The 21,339-nt window shown below is 38.9% G+C and overlaps 1 protein-coding gene across 2 annotated transcripts in view; it reads left to right on the top strand.

Moving 5' to 3' along the window:
- LOC149173132 (branched-chain-amino-acid aminotransferase-like protein 2) overlaps positions 1-21,339 on the top strand; it is a 381,995-nt gene that overhangs the window by 55,748 nt on the left and 304,908 nt on the right. For both annotated transcript variants that reach the window (XM_089424502.1, XM_089424501.1), the window contains one exon: positions 6,731-6,823. In XM_089424502.1, the coding sequence (XP_089280628.1) occupies positions 6,731-6,823 (93 nt within the window). The remainder of the gene's footprint in view (positions 1-6,730; positions 6,824-21,339) is intronic.

The raw sequence follows: 21,339 nt of genomic DNA on the forward strand, positions 1-21,339 counted from the left end.
AAAACATAAAATTCCTATGAAAACTCTGCTAGTTAGAAGAAAAAGGAGGAACAGGTCTCTAGAACAATAAATCGAATTTGGCCCAAGTGGCAAGATATGTAAAGGGATCCTTTCTCTATAAATAGGCAGATTTTTGACTCTGAGAGGGGTTGATGGAGAGTGTGAAAAACTGACCTTCTGTAATATTTTGTTCTTTTAATAGAAAATCAGTAGCAACTTTGTTTTTGTACCTAGGATTCGTGTTATGGCTTTTATGAGTTTTTATTATGTTGTTTCAAGTTTTACATAGTATCTTGATTACTTGGAAATCTATCAAACAACTCCAATTTCCTTCATTTACTGTGTATGACTGTGGGTATCCATTTGTATCAGTTTTAAAGCCATAAATGCCTCAGCTTCCATTAAACACTATTGTTGATCATAATCTGTTTTAATTTGACTCCATGCCCAATGGTAGCAGTCATCACATTTTTCCTCACTTATTAAATCACAAGTCATTTTATAAATATTTTGAGAGAGCCCTCTCCGATTGGAAGGACTAACTTCTAGTCTAAAGTTGGTTTGAAATAGTTACACTTGGTTGAAGGTTGATACAACCCAACCTGTCCCAGTCTAGTAATAACAAGACCACTGAAGAAACTTCAAAAATCAGAATTGTCATAACTTGTGCATTTAGTCGACCACCTGGTCCAAGAAATTCGGTTTTGCCAGAGAAATAATCTTCTTGTTCCAATGAATTTCTCAACTGGGACATTTTGCCTTGGAAATGAGGCCTTTTAATTTTGACTTGATTTTTCCTTTTGAAAAAGGTCCTCAATAATTTTTTCCACTTGGAGAGATTAATTTTTCCTCTCATTTTTATTTTTCTTGACAATTTTCGGCTTATTAGTTTTTTTTTTTTTTTGCTAGAAAATAAATAAAATGACTCACTAGGGGATTATACATATTTTCCACCCTCAAAGTGGTCTTAAAATTATTTTGGCAATGGTGTCTACTTATGAGTAACGATTCACCAAAAATATCCATAGACAACACATTTTACATCAAGATAATTTTACATAGACATCCTTTTAGAAGGGGAATTTACAATAGACACATGACCTCTTGGACTCGATCAAATTCCGCGACACAAGACAAATGATCTAGTATGATAAAAATACATAGACTTGATAACAATAGGACTCACCTAGGACCTTATCAGAGAATTCCACTCTAGCTTTGGGGGATGCCTAGGAGAAAAACTCTTCCAATTATTTGGTTTTGGAAACGCGAATAATTGGAGGGTAAAAAACTCCCTAGAGTGAAACCCTTTGTTAAGCATCAAAGGCTTACCTAGATGTTTTTACATGGCTTCATAGTCATACTAGAATCATTTTTACAATGAAACTGCAGAATTTGGGACTATAATGATGACAATGACTTTAAAATATTTTATCCACTACTGTGTACTTTGCTTCTTGGAACTGTTGACATATGCATGGTCAATACATCCTACACTAAGATGCATATTACACTATGTAAAATTACAAATACTAAGTGTAATCATAAAGCCAATGCAACCAACATATCATCCAATCAATATCGGATTTCCTACCCCTATGATTTATCATGATATATACTTGAGAGCAAACATGACAATCATGATACTCATGTGCTAGGTCACAAGGGTGGGAGGTGGGAAAATAAAGTGACCATATATGGAAGATCATGGATGAAGAAGGAAAAGAGGGATGCAACTTGCTCCATTGGATCCTCTCTTCCAGCCAAAAGATAGAGATATCAACAATCAAGCTCATGAACCTCTGATGAAGGGCTACCTCAGGCATATCATCCTCATCATGGTCCTTTTTAATGATGACATGCTTCATGGTTGCCTTAAGGTCATGACAGGAAGGAAAAGGAGGAGGTTGGCACGAAGGATCATGGTGAATGAGTTGTTTTTCCCAATGATCATACTTAGGAGGGGGAAAAGACTCATCATCATTAGTAATCATATGAAAAGGGGTGAGGAAAAGGTCCATAGGTGACTCGAATATATCCCCAGGATCATAAGGAAGGTCGGGAAAGACAAGGCTCCTATTGATATTATCATCATCAATATCATAGATAGGGTCCTTATCAAAACGATGTCCATCGATCTCCCACTTCCCCTCTTCAATAGGCAAGTAATCACTAATGTCAACATCGAAGGGGCCAATGGGGTCATCTTTCTCAAGGTCCTTGATATGCACAATGTCATAGACAACATCCTTGAAAAAGATGGGGTCACCTTCTATTCTACTTTCTAAGGAATCCCCTTCTTCATGATCGTCCTCATGTTCAATGAAGGCTTTCTCTTGAATATCTAATGCTTGGCAGACTTGTTCCCTAGCTCGAAAATGTTCAAGAAAGCTATCAAAGAATGCTTCAATTGATGAGATGCTCCTAGGCTTGCAATTATATAACCATGAATTATGACCATGGAGGGATCTCATGAATAACATTATGAGGACATCATGATGAACCACCTCAACCTTTGAGGCATATGCAACAAATCTCACCACATGATCAATTGCAGAAAGTGGATCACCATCAAACTTGGGCACCCCACGTATGGTAGTCCAGGTGACATGATTAGGGTGTCCAGGGATGCCAGTGATGTCCAAGGTGGGGATTTCATCAAAGTAAGACATCCTATTAGGTTACACATATCAGTCATGTAGGAGTCGCCAGGGTGAATTCAAAAATGCCTTGAGATATGCTTGCTTCACCCTACAAGCATTGACTTTGAAGCTCAATGAAGAACAAGGGCTTCGTTCTTCCAATGGAGTCACCGGATAAGGATCTATTTTGTTGTTAAGGAAGAAGGTGAATATTTCATAAAGGTAGACTCGCTTCTTCCTCAACAAAGGTGCCAAAAGTATTTTTCCACAATCTAGCAGGGATCCTAGGAGGGTTACATAAGGGACAACTAGTAGACTAGATGAAAGCAATGAGACAAAGACCCACTGTCACCTCAATCAGTGTCCCCTGCTCTTTACAAACTTTCACTGATGGGAGGAGTCCCAGTATGAAGGAAATCACCCGAAATGATAGGATCAATGGCAAGGTATGAAGTGATTTCCAAGGCAAGGAGAGCCTCAATTAGGGCTCAATGCTTCAAGAGAAGCTAAAGGCTCTCTAAGAAAGACCTAAGAGGAGAGTCAAGACTTAGGGTTTAGGAATGTTCAATAATGATGAATATGTCTATGGTCAAGACACTCAATATGATATAGGACTTCTCAAGAAGCTTTGAAAGATGATTATATACCTTCAAGTATGCTTTCACTATTCTTGAGAAACCTAGCTAGGGATTACACTAGACCTAGGGTTTTTAGGATAATCATGGGAGGAAATTCCCTCCAAAGCACTTCTAGGTCAAGGTAAGATAAAGGAAAGGTGTTCTTATGATTTATTCAAATGAATATTAGGCTCATACTACCCTCAAAAATGCCACCTTATCAAAGAAGGATTACTTAGGTTACCTTTTTAGGGAAACCGCTATGGCATCAAATATCTTGAGATTCCATCGTGAGAATTGCTTCAAAATTTGAGATGCTCTAGAGAAAACATCAACATAGATCCCTATCCAGAAGAATTTGAAAAATATGCCCTCCAAAGGATTTCACAGTGTTCCCTAGCTAGTTTTCTAGGAAAAAGGGGCCGAAATCTCGAGAAGAGAAAAAGAAAGGGAAAGGAGAGGGTGATCACCAAATTTCTTGGATTAGTGCCTAGTCCTTGGGCTACAAAGTCTATGTGATTGGAAATTTGGCCGAAGTTGTCTTCAAGGAGGCTAAAAAGTGATGCCTTAGCACCAACTTTTCAACAATTACCCACCCAAGATCTATGGACTTTTATGGAAGAAAATTAGATTTCAATCCACTAGGAACATTCATCTACTTGTTATTCAATGAGTAACATGCACAAATTTGCAATCTAACAATTTTTACAATGATATTCAATAATTAGGGCACAAGAAGAACTAGCTAGTTGCAAAATTTCCACACATTAGACATTATTACATGAAAAAAATCTTCAACAAAATCACTTACAAGATAACAAGAGATATATCCAATCTAAGATCAAGGTAGCGACTCCAAGAAAGACCAAGACTTCGGCTTCCAAATATATCGAAATGCATCAAAAGAGCTCCAATAGACATCAAAGAAAAGTGCGAAATTCTCAAGAGAGAGATATCCAAGTGTGATGATCATGTTTGATACAAATGAGGCTTAGCTTTATTTATATGAGCCTCTAAGAGTTTGAATTAGCCTAAAATGCCAATGTGCAAAATAACATAACTTTGGTGACAAGCCCACCAAATAGCCCATAAAGTGTAGAATAAGCCATCCAAATGAAGCTGAAGTGATGAAACAATGGTGTAGAAGGCCCGTTGGAAGGTCTAATCGTGTCCTCAAGGGCTAGGATGAAGAAGAGGGCTCCATGAATGATGGTCAAGGGGGTGGCCCCTTGATCTCCATGTAAAACATCATGTGGTGCTCCAAAGTGGCTCTGGAGCACAAGTAGTGGTCCCATGGGTCTCCTGGTGTAAAATAAGCCTATTGACTACTCCAAATGAGGGCAGGAAGATGGTGATTTCCCTCCCATGTCTCAAGGATGAGGCAAACCTCCTCTGGGCCTCGGATTAGCCGCCAACCCCTGTATACAATGCTAAGTTGACTGGGGGCACTGCTGGTCCAAGTGCATCATCTTGCACATAATGTGGGGAAATGAACAAGTTGCGAAGGTGCTGAGGCTGCCCATGGCATGAGATAATGCTTTGTCACATGATGAAAACCCATGGCTCTCAACACTTCCCCTACAAGTGTTAATATGATCCTCTGGTGGGCTTGGATCCCGTATAGGGAGGCCAAGCCTAAAGTGAAACCACCTGCCAATCCTGTATAAGATCCAATGCGTCTCCTCACCTTCAGATACAATAATTCATTAGTGCAATTGAGTGAATAAGCTCGTTAATCAAGGGCAGAAATGGACACTTCATAGTGGGTTTCCCTTCCAGATTTGGGGCTTTGAGCATGTAATGGTGTTACCTCCCTTGGTAGGAGTAGTTAATAAACCACCCTATTAGGTGTTCCTAGTCCCTAAAGGGAAGGACATGACCAAGGTACATCCTTCAGGCTTCAAGCGGTAGGTGCCATGTGGATAATAATGAGGTGGATGGGGACACAGGGGTCTCAAGGCCAAATGACATGGGCTCAAGGGTGGTAATGATGAGGGATGTCCACATATTTGGGTGTATGAATGTAGGAGGGAGCAATCGTGGTACATGAGTTACCCCGACCTTTGTTTTTCCACCCTTCTTCATTTGCCTTTTGCCTTTTATTGATTTTCTTTTATTTTACTACTCGGGGCTTCAGGGGATGAGAGCATGATGTGTATGATATAGCAATGATTACCCCCTTAAGGTGGGGCAGTTCATCGCCCACCAGGGGTTGGGACATACATGGGTTCCTTAATGATGCAAGGGGCACTCATAGGGGCCCTAGGAACCAAGGTGATGGCCATAATGATAAGGGGTAGAGCTCATGTTTGGCTTTTGCCCACATGCTAAATTTTATTTTCTTGACCATCTTTTGCATTTTGTGGTAATATTTCCTTTTGTATGTGGCCATATTATGCTTTTGTCTTTCTTTTTTTAGCTGCATCAACCTTTGAGGCATTATTCCCAGCCCGACCCAAACATGTGGACAAGGGGAGGGGGAGTACTAGAGCCCTGTGGACCCAATGGTCATGTGGACCTAGATAGGGAAGATGATGAAATAATGCATGTAATGTGCGGAGGGGAGTGAAAAATGTGGAACGGAAAAACGGGACCATGCTACCAAAATCAGGGTTTCCCAAGTGGTGCCCATCCTAAAATTGTAAGCCAGTGGGGGAGATCCCACAGGACTAGGGTTGAGGATTAACTCCCCAGTTAAGGTAAGGGAATAAGACTATAGTCAGAACCCTTCCTCATAATCGATACCCAAGTGTGCCCAAGAAAAACAAGCATAAGCACCCAATTACATAATGAAAAATCATACCTTTAGGATTGAATGGCCCACCTTCAAACATATGATCTCAACAGATGGGCGAGGGGACAATAACTGGCTCAGGGAGCGGAGACATCTGGCACAACATCAGCTACACTGGGGGCTATCAAGGACTTCTGGCTGCCCGCTGAAAACAAAACTAGGAGAAAAATTCTCCTATGGGGTCACCCACTGGTGGTGGGTAACAAGCCTGTCTTAAAGTGTTTGGCTGGTGTGGATATATGCTGTTTTTTGACTGAACTCTATTCTATTCTGTTCTATTCCGGCTATCTCTTTTTAATTTTTAACTGTGTAGTGTTCAAGGCATTCAAATTATTGATGTGAGACACTTTGTATGTCTCATCTCATGTACATGTTGAATCTTGTTTCTGGAATATTTTCAGCACCCAATAGATGTCATTACCATTTTTTTAGCTGGAGCAGTTGGTCGATCACATTTTCCAAAGGGAGTGGTTGGGCTGTAAGATCTGTTCTCTGTGGCATGTAACATATTATGTAAACCATGTTGATGGTTTTAGAAAGAAATCACTACCTTTCTGCATCTTTATGTCAATTCCATGTAATTTCATCTTGTTCACTTAAACATTGACTCAGCTTTTGTAAGTTCAAGTATTGCATTTCATGATTTTTCTCTTCTGATTATCATAATGCTTTTGCAGCACATTGCAAAACAACGCCTGCCTTCTTTGGCAAAAGACTTGATGAAGAAGGGAAAACATTTCATACTTATAAGGAGTCCACTTGATGTTTTGGTAAGTGATCATCATGGTATAAATTTTATCTCATTTTTCTGGGTCAACTATATCTGCTTAAAAGGAAAACATTGAAAAGTCTATGTTGTAGACCCCAAAATATGCTTCCACAGTGAAGTTTGTGTCCATGAGCCTAGGTTAGTAAACGCAAACCTTCTGAGATCTAGTAATAAAGGCCTCAAATGTAAATTCCATACCTGTTTCTGCACATTCAAACATAAAACTATCAGGACACGATTGTTTTTGTTTTTTACATTCTTTTGGTGTAACTTCCTAGTGAATTGAAATGATGTTGCAGTTTGTACTTTTATTGTCTCCCAGTTTGAATCTCATCAACAGCATCATCTCTTTTAGGCCTTGCTATTCAATTGATTGATTAGATAAGTTTATTTGTTGTATCTTTTTACATATGTAATCTAGGTAATCTTGAAGAGTAACCCATTTTTGTTCTTCAGTATTTTCCCTGTCGTGCATAAACTTTTGTCTCTTCATGGCTATGTTCAGACATTAATAATGCTTTATTTTACTTTGGGAACTTCAGTTTAAGCTAATTTGAGAACCTTGTAAGAAAAATGTTGATATGAATACTTGTGGAGAAGATCTTTCGAAGATGATTCTTAGAAATCTCAATTGATGGCTCTGGTGCCAAAATGTTGTGTCATTTGTTCTATATTGTTGAAGTGATTAAAAAACGCAAAATAAACAACCACATAATTAATGCAAAAGTATTGCAATGAGGGAAAAATAGCCCCAATGTGATTTTTATGATATGCACATCATTAACTTTGTCTGATTGATGCATCACAAAACTTGGTCTCTCTCTATATAAGAATATTGCCAAATTCATGGCACTACAAAGATATGTTACAGGAAACTCCACCCTGAGGTGCTGGAAACATGTGTCAGAATGTTTCCTTGAACGAAACACCTTTGAAACATGACTAAAATGTTTCAGTGGCATTTAAAATTTTGAAACACTGTATTGGCCATTTCAGCTGGCATTTTGGTTAGTTTGACTGACACATTGGCTGTTCCAATTGGCATCTCAGTGACTAAAATGTAAATAAACATTAAAAAAGAAAACAAAGCTCACACTAATTTCTTACAAATCAAGTTATAAACAGAGGTCTGAAGATTTATACTTACCATGGGCTGCTGAAGGGTAGGTGCAGTAGTTTGAATGTATCGATCCATGTGTGGTGAGGGACTATGAACAAAGTGTTCTGTTGGTGAAGTCTGAACCCTGTGGAGAAGGCTGTGGCAGGGCTGGATGAATGAGCACTGAAGCAGAAAATGAAGTTCTCAATTTTTGAATTTTGACTTTGCTTTATAGCCCTCCAACTTGGTTGAGGGGGAGGATGCTAATTGGTAATTTTTACCATTCCTGTGAAGTTTATAGTTGTTAAAAACCCATCATACTGTGCCCTTGTGTCTAACTGATATGATTTGACAAAAATCCATTGTTGTATTATCACAATCAATTATATCAATGAAAGGTCCAATAGGAAAAGTGAAAACACATGTGATATGTTTGGATGAACTTGCTTCCTTTTACCCATCCAAGATGATATGGATGTGGATGTAGTGTGGTAGCGAGCTGGAATGAGCTGACCAATTTCTGAGAAATCAAGTTCTTATGACTGCCACTGACCATGATGAGTTGTCCACATTTTTGCTTGATCTAGGATGTTTGAGTGGAGAGGTTCTTGCTCGAGATCATGCTGGGCTAGGAGGACCAACATAGGGTTGGAGGAATAGAGATAATGTAACTCAGGTTCCTCTAACTGTTCCGTGGACTAAGTCCTTCAATTATCCATTGCAGTTCAGAAAGGAGAGCCTTGGCCTCTTTGGCACGCAAAGAATGATATTCATCTGAATGCCCATATTTTCAATGATAAGAGCAGTAGATTTGCTTCACTTGGCCAGTGGAACTGGCTGTCTTTGGGGCAGAACAAGTGGTGTTTGAGAGAGTAGGGGGGGAACTCCTTCCCTTTGTCTTTGATGGCTGTGCCAGTTACTGGGTAAATTTGATTAGTCTTGGCTTTGATTTTGGAAGTTGGTTGGAAGGCATAATTTGTTAGTTTTTGTAGCATCGGATGTGTTCTAGTCACGAAAATTGGTGGAGAGGCTAGAATACACGAGTTCTCCATAACCTAGAAATCGTTTCTGGAAATTCCACCTAGAGATGGTTTAATTAGATTATTAACATATTTTTTAATGTTTCCTAAGTCTAAACTTAGGAAAACTGGTTAATTAATCTGAATTAATTAAGTCAAGGTGAGAATTCTCTAGAAACTCACACGGATCAACACTTTTCAAAATCAACATGAAAATCATTAACATTTAAAAAAAATGTTAATACTTGATACATAAGAAAATTTAAAGTGTCAAAAATATGCTTAAAAAAAGGTGTATTATGAATCAACACTTTCCAAAATCGGATAATTTTTTGCTACCTCAAAAAATAGGTACTCGATATAGTTCCCATTTGATAGTTTATTTTGTTCAAATTATTTCACTGTCTTGGAGGTTAAGCATTGCAGGAGGACTTTGACTCTGTTTGACTAAATATTCATCTCTGTTTCAGGCCTGTTGACTTTTGTTGACCGTAGGCTTGACTGAGGTGTTTGATTGAGAATTGCAGGTACTGTTTTGACTGAGGTTGACCGAATGTCAACCCTCTTATTTCAGAGCTTCCACAAGCCGAAATTTGGCCTTATTGTTGCAAACTTGACTTTAACTAGAAGTTGACTTTCTCTATCATTATTTACAGGTTTTGACTTGGACAAATTGAGGTCAAATTTGGAATCTTGTTGGAATATTCTTTGATGTACTATTGATGAACATAATTTCTCTCTCATAAGGAAAGATTGGTTGGGTTTTCCCCTTGTGGGTTTTTCCCTGGCTATGACACTAATTTTGGTGTCTCTTGTTTCTTGTTTCTTGTTCCACTATTTTCTGTGATCTCTATTTCTCTATGGATGAAATTGAATGCTTGAAGTTTTTCATGTATAGTTGCTTAATGACTGAAATGCTAAAATAAGACTGATTACATTATTAGAAGTAGTTATCAATTGTGAAAAACTATACTAGTTTTGAATGCACTAGAAAATCAACACAAACAAGGATCCCTTTCTGAATCAGTACCATGATCTTGCAAAGGTGTTTTCTCCCTAGGTAGGGGTGGCTAAAGGTCAACCCTATTAGGTCCTTCCAGCTCCTAAGGGGAAGTAACAATTTCTGGGTCCACCCTTCAATTGATAGGTGTTAGTGAATAATAATGTGGTAATGGAGGGAAGTGTTGGCATTATGACACAGGTGTTGTCCTTGATGGCAATTCACTCAAGTAGCAGATCACAAGTTCAGGCTCTCAGAATGGTAGAAAATGGCAGGTTCGCAGGTTCCTGTTCACAAAGCTGCGGTCATCGGCAGGTTCCGCAGGTGTGCAGAACAAAAGGTGCGGACATGTTCGCAGGTGTGCCGAACAAAAAGTGCGGTCGTAAAGTACATGAACTTTCATGCAGAGAAAAACGCGCGCACGTGGGAAATCTTATGGTTGGTCCATGGTATTTGTCCGACGTTTTTGATCCTATGGTTTTGGTCCGTGGTTTTGCTTCTAAAGTATTGAACCCCGGTTTTGGGTCCCTAGTATTGGATTTCTATGGTTTTGGACCTTGGTTTGAGTAAGGCCTAGTCTATAAAAAGGAAAGGAGATCATTTGGCTGGGCACTCATGTGTTGAATATCTTAAGAAGAACAAGATATGAAATTCTGGTGATCGGTTGGTGAGTGATAGCTGGATCTAAATCAAGGAGAAACCTGAGTATTAGAAGACAGATCTACTGATGGGTCGAGATCTCCTTGGCGCGTGATCAGATCTGTAAATCTGATAGTCTGGGGTATACTTGAAATTTGAAAAATTATCTATACCCGTAGGACCGCAGGTGCAACACAGCGCAGGTGCGGAGAACCGCAGGCCAGACATGGCGCAGGTGCGGAAGTCCGCAGGCTAGGCATGGCGCAGGTGCGGAGATCCGTCGGTTTCACACAGCACGAGTGCGGACATCCGCAGATTTCTATTGGTGAAGTTGCGGACTTTTCATGAAAAATGTTTTTGCTGTTTTTGTCTATTACTGTTGAGTTCAGGGTTCTGAATTGGTGTCTGATTGCTGTGTATTGAGAAGTTATTGATTTAGTATTTGTACAAGGAAGTTGGTTGATTACAGATCTATTTGATGTTTGATTGATATTCATGGATCCAGTCTGAAAATTTATGAAACGAGGTCCTTGGAAGAAAAGAGAAGGTTGTAGCCTTCTGCAGGTTGAAGCCTGCGTGCTGGTATAAGACTGCACCAGTACAGAATCATTGTAAAAAGAAGTTTCTAATTGAAAGAAGATAGAGACATATTGCAGCAGGTGGTTTTCACCCACATTGGGTTTCCACCTTATATCTTGTGTTCTTTGGTGTGACTATCTATTTTTCGTGTTCCTGTTTACTATTATATGGTTCTGACTCACAGATTAATGATCAACATCTGAAGAATATATTAAATTATAAGTCTGGAAGGTATATGCAAGTTTCATTAGTCAGATCTGCAAATATTTGTATAAATTGAAAAGAATTAGATAATACTGATTCACCCCCCCTCTCAATATTATTTCCAACAAGAAGAAGACTTGATGTCTAAATGCCATGGTGAAAGGGACCAACTGATGGGGATGTCCATATCCTGAGTGTATAGTTGTGAGGAGGGAGCATTCATGGATGCATGAGATACCAGCTTGGCCTTGGTTTTTCCACCTCTCTTGTGCGCCTTCTACTTCTTGAATTTTCCTTGTATTATCGATTATAGCTCAAGGGTTAGAACTTGCTGTGTATGATGTAGCAATTTTATTAACCCTTTAAAATGAGTCGGTTTATCACTTATTGAGGTTGGGAAATGCAAGGGTTCTTCTTTGATGTAATGGAGCATCAAATGCTTAGGAACTGGGTGATAGTCGTATGTGGTAGGTAGAGTTCATGCTAGGCTTTTGCCCATGTGCTAATCTTTATGTCTTGGCCATCTTTTGGAATTTGATTTTTCCTTTTTTATTTTGTTGTGGCCATGATATGATATTTTCTTTTTCTTTTAGCTGCATCAACCTCCTAGGGCAAGTTTCTGGTCCCAACTCAAGGTATGTGAATATGTGAGTGCCAAATCCTCAAGAACCAATGACAAATTGTACTCAAAGAATGGAAGTGAAACATAGGGCTCATAATGTGGGATGGAAGGTGTTAAGTATGACATAGGGAAGATTTAACACGCCATCTCAATCATGGCTTCCCAGGTAGTGCCCCTCCTATAAACTAAAAGGCCTCAAGGGAGGTCCTACTGGCCTAGGGTCAAAGATTACCCCCCTTGGTGAGGTGAGAGAACAAGAATATGATCAAGGTCTATCTATATTCTAGATCACCCCATCATTCATATTAAATGCCCAAAATAAACAGGTATAAGCACTTGATTTCAAAATGATCAAAGTACCTTTTGAATGGCATCCCACCTTCATCCAAGTGCTAATGCCAGATGGGTGAGAAGCACATGGCTAATGCAAGTGGTGGAGGCACATGTCATTATCATCAACTAATGGTGGTTGGTAGGGGGTGCTCGTTGTCTTGTTGTCAAATGTAGGAGAAATTTTTTCTCCTATGGCATTACCCATTTTGGTGGGTAATGGGTAACAATATGGAAAGAGTAATTGTATTTTCACTGGATGCTATTGTTATTATGGTTCTCCTCATGTAGGTAATATGAACACTTCCATATTAGGCATTAGGACGGTCCCCCAAAATTAGTCACTAATTGCATGTGATTCCTTGAAAATTAATGGGATAGTTTGATGGCTCCCAAAGGGCTAGCCATGATAGATGGGTTGTTCCTATAACCATGCAGATAATCTCATGTTCCTTTTAGGTTTCATGCCTGTAGGTTTTCAAGCTCACTTTCAAATGGAGGATATAAGGTGGAATAATGGTATGACTTTTGCGCCTTTCTAGATGAAATGGGGAAAGGGTTTGGTTCCTTGTTATTGCATCACGAGCCATCACTTTTCTTTGCCAACTTGAGTTGGTATAAGGTTTATGGTTTGGGTATTTTGGTTGAACCTAAAATGAGTTGGTATGGGTCTAGAGGCTTCTTCACTTTTGGTTCTTACTTAAATCCCTTAGTTAATAGGTTGTTTCTCTAGCATTTTTTATTAGCTAAGCTAGAAGGGGTTTGAATCCCTATGTGTGCCAAGTCTAATGGGGAATTTCTTTTTTTAACTTTTAAAGGGCTAGGTGGCAAATGAAAAAGAAGAAGAAAACCCTAATGGCAGATGACATCTTCGGTCCAAAGAGAAATAAGATTCATGACGAGGACTGAAAATCTTTGATTGCAACAGATTTGAGAGAATCTCTACAACACTTAGCAACTTGGTTGATGATAATAGGTTCCAAAGACAATCATGAGAAATAGAGTGAAATGAAATGAATTTATAAACGTATATTAACTCTTTTGCCATCCTCTCACCTTTTTCAAAAAGTCACTTGGAGTTTGGTGCATTTAAAGAAACTTTGTATATTGTGATTGTCTTGCTCTTGGAAATTTCAATTTGGTGTGACATTATGCTTGCATGATGGCCCCAAATTTGTGGTTTGCAATATGTTGCATGAAACAAAACTTTTAGCTTGCAATATGTTGCATGGATAGAAAGTTTCTAAGCATGTGATATGTCGTGTGAGAAAATATTTGCTGTTGCGATGTATCTTTAATGAAGAAACCTTTGAAGGTGCAATATATTGCACACAAGTTTTTTTTCTTTTAAGCTGCAAAAAGTCGCAAGAGATGGATTTTTAGTGTTGCAAATTGCAAGAGAGAATTTTTTAGTGCCATGCAATGTTGTGGGAAGAAAAATTCCTAAGTTGCAAAATGTTGTAACTTTGAAAACATTCATGACGTCACGTGTTTTTTTCCTTCTTGAAGTGTACTGCAACACAAACATCAAAATTTTGAGTTTTGCATTGGATCACATTTAAGTTGATTTTGGTTGCGATATGTTGCAAATATTGAGACTTTCAAAGTTGCAACACTGCACATTGACAAATCTTATGCATTGTGATACAATAATTTTGTTCAATGAAAGTTACCTCAAAGATATTGAAAAAGAATTTGAAAACTTGATGGAATCCTAAAAATTTTTTGGAGCTTACTCAAAGTGAAGATTTCCTATGTCATGCTATGAAAGCTTGAAAGTTGGTCTTCTTGAATTCAAAAAAGGAGGGGCCCAACCTTTCTTGCCCCTGTCACAAGTCAAAAACTAAAATGGTATGGGGAAGTTGTTGCTTTCGCAACAAACCATAGAAACTTCCTTTGAGAAGACATGTAGAAAGCCATGTTATTGGGTGCATCCTCGAAGGGGTTGCTCCCACCTTCGACAATGCTTCGACTAGGGTGTCTAGATAGTGTATCTCTCAAAAATAGGGAGCATGCTCTGAGGCTCCATCTCATGCTTCCTTCCACTACAAGGAGCATGGTGGTTCTTGGGATGCTCCTAGAGCATTCCCTAGGCCTCCCTAAAAACTTCCTGGACACTCCACAAGAGCTCCTTGAACACAGTGAACCTTTTGATGCATGATATTGTCAAGCATAAGAACTATTGATGGATTGATGAATTGTACAAGAGGAGGTAAGAAACTCATCAAACTTGTCATTGGACATACAAGGGTCAATTAATTTTATTGCACTCACTCTAGGTTGTAGCTACTAAGATCACAAAGACTAGATTTGGTAGCTATTTCCTCACCTTTAGGTACCTATCGAGGGTGAGGCCTATTTTCTAAAATATTTAGTCATGTCGATAGTTGGTGGTTAACGTATTTCATTCCATAAGTTAATGGTCTACTTCCCATTGTATGGCTTAAAAAAGTTGTAGAAAGAAAGAAAGAAATTATTTTAACGTCCACGAGGCTAAAGATAGCCTATGGGACAGATTGCTTTTTCATCTGCTTGATGTATTCGGCCCTTTTTTTGTGAAGCTTCACAATAAATGCTCCCGTCTTCTCGACAAACCCCTCGTTAAATAGATTATCCCAAGAGTTAGCTGCCAGCGTATCTGCATAACTTTCCCTGTTGTCTTTGAAGGCCTCACATTCTAAAATGAAATGTTTTTCTGTTTCCACTTTTCCGGAAGAACAAAAAATGCATACCCTTTCCTCCCACACTTCCTTTGGCCTTTTCCAGCGCCCTGTTTCACAACGGAGTTGATGAGAATTAGTCCTTAACTGAGCAATAAGAATTTTGGCTCTCCAAGAGATATTGGCCTCTATGTATGCTTTTGGTTGATGATTATGAGTGGGATTAAACACTTCAATATAGTAATTTTTCTTTCTTCCTAGCTCCTTCTCCCAAGTACGTTTGTGGAACTTTTCCATAACAAAAGCTTTTATCTCTTTGCTGTTTATGGGGCACGCGTTCAAGCAAATATCCCATTTACTAAACCATTTGTTATTTTGTTGCATCCAAGTTTTTTTGCTCTTGCACAATCTATCATTAAAGACAACCTTAGGCCATCTACCCTCTTCCATTTGCTCAACTTTTTTTAAATAACTTATGACTCGCACCATAGCAATTGCTTCAATAGGAGCAGCCCCTATTTCAAGATATCATAAGGCACTGCACTTTTAATCTTAAATTTGTTTGTAATCAAACGCTTCTGAATTTTCTCAATTTGTCTCCACTGCATGTCGGAAGTACTGCTAGCCCACAGTTCACAACCATATAGAATCACTGGAATCACTAGAAGCCCAAAAAGAGTTTGAGTGGTCTTCCAGTCCCATAACTCTGCCTCTCTACACCTATTTTGAAAAGCATAAAATGCTTTCCAACCCCCCAAAGTTCTTTTCTTTCTACAACCATTCCAGCTTAGATTTTTGTTGAAGTCAACTCCGAGGTATATGTATTCCGCAACTTCTTCCAGAATGTTGCCTTCAAAGTAGAACTTATGTTGGTTATGTTTTCTTTTCTTAGAGAAGACCACTACTTTCGTTTTGCTGATATTGACTTGCATCCCCACACTTCTACAAAAATGCTCAAGGGATAGTAAGTGCTCTTGCAAACCAAGCGCCGATTTAGCAATCAGAATAAGGTCATCTGCATACAAAAGAAGCCTTATAACAAACTTGCACAAATAGATACCATCACCCCCTTGCGAATTTAACCACTCCTCAAGCTTGTCGATATATAAACCAAAAAGGGTAGGAGACAGTGGGCAACCTTGCTTGACCCCGATATCGCTTCTAAAACTTTCAGAAATGCCTGCCGAAGTTCTAATTTTGACTTTCACCTCTTCATACAGCCTATGCACAGCTGCTCTCAAATGTTTAGGAACCCCAAGTTCCTCCATTCTTTGCCAAAGTTTATCCCTAGGAACCGAGTCAAACGCTTTTCTGAAATCAACAAAGCAACAAAAGACTTCTTCCTTATTCTCCCAAACTTTTTCAATGATGTGCCTTAAAGTTATGCAATGATCAACTGTTGAATGATTAGGTCTAAAACCTGCTTGCCCTTTAGCACGCTTATTTCTTTCTTCTGCCCACTTGCTAATTTTGTTTTCTAGCATGCTTCCAAATAGCTTTGCAAACAAAGGGTTTATCATGATGGTCCTATAATTGGAGGGATTATTGATGTCACCGCTCTTGAAAAGAGGTATTGCCAGACTAGTTGTCCAATCTGTGGGGAGCCCTTGTTGTATGATGTTGTTGAAGATTTTTGTAATGTGAGGTGTAATGTATGTTTGTTTGTAATTGCTAGATGGTTGATGCTAGAATGATTAGTCATTAATGTACTATGAATGGCATTTCTAACTTCATAATAATGTAGTATTCATCTACAAGTAGCACAAATATGCATGTTTTCAACTTTGCATATGTTTTGCATGTTTTTTTGAATATAAATGCATTATATATATATATAAACACATTGTTACTGAGGTTTTTAAGGAAATGGCACTCTCAAGGATTTTTGGGGAATGGTGCTCTCGACACTCCCACTCTCGAGTTTTTTTTGGAAATGGAGTTGTCAATGCTCTTATTCTCAAGGGTTTTTGGAAAATGACACTCTTGATGCTCTCGCTTTCGAAGCTTTTTGGGAAACGGCACTCTGGATGCTCTTGCTCCCACTCCTGCCCTTGCTCCTATCCTTTGGAAACCTTGGTAGATAATAAAGAATACAAGAGTCATGATGATTGAAAGGACATTCCCATTCCTGTATATAAATGGGAGGTGTTATCTTGTTATCTTGATGTAAAAGTCTTGAAGAACAATCATGAATCCCCAAGGGTTACTTAGATAAGCTATCCGTGGTCACTTTTGTAGCCTTATCTTTCTCTCTTTAATCTAACTTTGCTCTAGCTCAAGGGGGAAATCCATAAAGTAAACTAAACCCAAGAGATATATGGATAGGTAGGGAACAAATGGGCTTGGAGCAAATCTGATATGGGGTTCTAGATAACACTTCAATATTTCAGATTTGTGATCGGATTCAATTGGCTGTCTAATGAGGTACAAAACAGTAAGATAAATTGGCTAATTTAAGGAAATCCAATGGGAATTATATGCTAGAAATCTGGGATTTGCATCTATATGATTCAAGTCAAGTTTTAGGGTAATGAATTAGCCTTTAGGGCTCTTATGACTTGAATAGCAATCTGGATTAAGATGTTTATTGCTGTAATATCTTTTTTCTCGTTGGCTTGACCCATGGGGGATTTGAACCTTGAATCTCATGGTTTACACAATACTTCATAACATGGGGATCACCAATTGACCTGCCCCCTGTGGGCTATTGCTGTATTATCTAAATCTTGAAAACATAAATATTTTATTTTTATTTTTATTTTTGAGTTACCTAAAAGGGTAGATCCGTGCTTATCTTTATTTTGGGCTATGGGTTCAAGCTAGTTTCTTTAGAGGGCTGTTCTTATGAATATTTAGCATCTGGTTTATCTGCAAAACACATCCCATAACAACCCTAAATTTGGCAAGCAAACTCACAATTTTAGAGGAGGAAAGGGCCTCTTAGGGGGATCCACTTTCAAGACAACCAAGGGTGGCTTTGCCTAAAAATTCCAACCAATGCAAGAACTGTCAAGATGTCGAAAGCATAAAGTTTTTATCTTTAAAACAAAGGAAACAAAGAAGTTAAAGTGTAGGGACTATCACACATATACTCTTCCAATGTAGTGAGATTTTTCCCTATTACTCATTCTGTCAACTTTGGCATACACAGATCTGCAATGTTAATCACCAAAACGCACCAACAACATCTGCTGTAAATTTAACAAAGAAGCATAACCATTCCACAAGAGCTTGAACAAATAATGAGAGCAAATTTTATTCCAAAAGCTTTATGAGCACTTTCAACAACCATTACAAGTGGAGGAGTTTCTTATTTGTAGAGTTTTAGCTCAGTTATTCCACAAATTAAATAATAATAATCTATAACTAGCCCTAGGTCTATTCTAGGAAATGATAAACAACTAATATCCTTCAACTAACTTGAGAGGACAATTCAGTGAACAATATAATAGGGTGGGCTAATGCCACATGTACAATCTCCAACACATAGATAGTCCAATAAGGTGGATACTCTCCTCTAAATTGTGTGATAGATGAAGTGAAACCATGAAGGATAACTTCCCAAAAGATATCAATCCACTATGAGGCAACAATATGCTAAAAGCAAGTAAAACAACGAGGACTTATCCTCCAAAATCGTTACATGTTTGACCCAAAAGAATGAGAAAGAGGGCCCTCCCCTCAAAATCCTCCATTGTATCGACAAACCAAATCAAATGTGTGAGAAAGCCAGCATGTGTGGGATCCCAAGTAATCATCTAGCTCCAAGATCTAAAATAGATATAAATTGTGTTAATTTTTCTTATGAACCTTGTTAGCGCTCGAATTTGCCTCAGGCTGAGGAAGGCAAAATCCAAGGCAACATCAAACCACTTAGCCTCGTAGCTAGCCCTACGAGGACAGGAGAGGGCTCTCTCCGGGTCTATCTCGGCAAAAGGTCTTCAAAGGACTGAGATGACCAATAAAGAACACTGATTTTAGGCTAGTAAACTGATAGGGAAAGTTTGATTTCAAATTTTTAGGGTTTTGTTGGAAAACTGAGCACGGCAATTTTGGGTGCGGGGATGAGACACAGTTTTTGCAGAGGTCTTTTTGGGGCAAGGTAGGAGATTGTTTTGATGCCTTTGAAGGAAGTGAATGGATAGGTATGACCAGTGAGGAGCTAAGGAGAGCAAGAAACCATCAGGAGTTCTCCTTAAACAGATGAAAACATTGATATTAAGCAAACTTAAAGGCAGAGCATAGAAACCATAAATTCTACCTTAACACTTCATTTACTTAATTTGCAGAAGAGAAGAGTAGGAAAATGATACACATAACAAACTTACAAGTACATGAGAGAAACACACCATCAACACAAATCACCACAGGAATCCCAAATAGTGCTGCAAAACCCTAGTCTTTCCTTTGCCAAAATTGCAGAGATACAAAGAGTAATACAGTCTAAGCTTATCCCTCAAGAGTCCAACCTCTCCAACCCCTGAAAATGATTGAGAAAATACATAATATAGGCAAGCTAACACATTCCCTTGCCTCTAGGGGTCGAGCTCATCATCCTAGGAGCTGTTTCAACCAATTCTAAACTGAGCACTACAATCTAGGCAATCAAAACAACTTGCCTCTATAAGCTAGGAAACCAATTCATTCATTAATTTTTTGCTATTTTATGAATGAATCTTCTAGAATAGGTAAATAAGTGTCATGTCAACATAAAATTACATTAATTACATCAAGGAGGGTGAAAAATCCCACCAAAAGTCAAAACTGGTCAAATGCTGCGTTTTCCTGAGCTGAAGATGAAAAATAGAGAAAATGTCCTGATGCATAGCGCGCCTTTGAGCCCACTTTTGGGGCACTTCCCGGCATCCAAATGAGGCACAAGTGGGCTTGTTGGAAAGTTCTGGATGTCTACTCTCTAGCCCAAGTGGAATTTCTCAATTTGATGGCCATTTGCCCCTCCAAAAATGCAATCTCCCAAGACTGCTTCCTGTGTGTCCAAAAAGTGGCAGAAGGTCATTTTTTGCTTTTTTTTTGACCTTTTGGGGGCTCAAATCTCCATGAAATGTCTTGGCAGTGGCTGAGCAAGTGTAATTTGTCATAACAAATCAAAAAATGCTGAGTTTTTGTGAAATGGACCTCCCCAACTTAAGGGTAGCGCGCGGCGCGCTACGCGTTGAGCCAAAACCCTGATGCGTAGCGCGCCTGAGCCCTACGCGTAGCGCGACTTTCAGATGCTTTTTGGAGGCCTTCCCGGTGTCCAAATTGGGCGCAGGATAGCTCATTGGAAAGGTCTTTGAGTCTACTTTCCAACACAACTGGAATTTTTCAATTTGGAGTTCATTTGCCCTGTCAAAAATCAAATCTCCCAAGACTGGTCAAAATGTGCCAAATGAGGCTGCCTCAAGGCAGAGTGCTGTTGCAGTCAACTTTTGAATGCCTTCCTCAACTCCAAATTGAGCTCATGATAGCTCATTGGAAAGCTCTTTGTGTCTAGTTATCATTTGACTCATCAAGAAAGTCATTTGGCCAACCAAGCTAGGAGAAAACTTGATTTTCCCAAGGTCACTTCAGAGATGCATTCGATTCTCCTGAGGCAATGATATTTTTGACATTTCTCTAAAACCATGACACCTGTGTAAAAAGTGAAGGAGGTTTTTCTTCCTTGGCATGTTGTGGACAAAAACCTCTCTCAGTTTTCCAAAATTCATCTTTGATTGCTCCGAAAAATCTTTTGAGTGAAACTTATCCCGATGTGTGAAACAATGGATTTTGTCGAAATGAAGCGAAATGAAGGGGATAAGAGGCTTCTAAATTCTTGGGGAAATTTTTGGAAATAGGGAGGGATGTTAGGAAGCAGGGGAAAGTGGAATCTCAGAAATCCAGTGAGGGGAAGGGGTCCAAAAGGGCAAAACACAGGTCCAACCTAGAAAATTGCCAGGTTGTAGCAAAAAACTAGGGTTTGTGCAAAAATGAGGAATTTGGGGGATCTCAGTGATGGGAAGCATTTGATAAGGTACTTTAAGGATAGGGGAAGGTGTATGAACATCAGGAAACAAGTTTTTCCGATGATTTGACCATCCAAGAGAAATTACCTCCAAAACCCTAGGAGAGGAAAATGAACCTTGCCTAGGCGTAACTGAAGCATGAACAAGGTGTGAAATGACTCATTAGACACTGAGATGATAATAACAACCCTATGAATGATGATAGACTCAGCTGAATAGTGACATAGATTGGCATTTGGGCAACTTTGAAAAGAGTGAGAGCAAACCCTAGACCTAATGCCTAGTGACCAAATTTTGCTTGAAGACTCACTGAAATGACAAAATTTGACCTTGACACTTCAAAATCACTTTGTAAGAGCA

This window comes from Pinus tabuliformis, chromosome 4_2 (assembly GCF_031772625.1).
Source record: "Pinus tabuliformis cultivar Carrire ecotype Pingquan chromosome 4_2, CPIR1, whole genome shotgun sequence".
Taxonomy (NCBI): Eukaryota; Viridiplantae; Streptophyta; class Pinopsida; order Pinales; family Pinaceae; genus Pinus; species Pinus tabuliformis.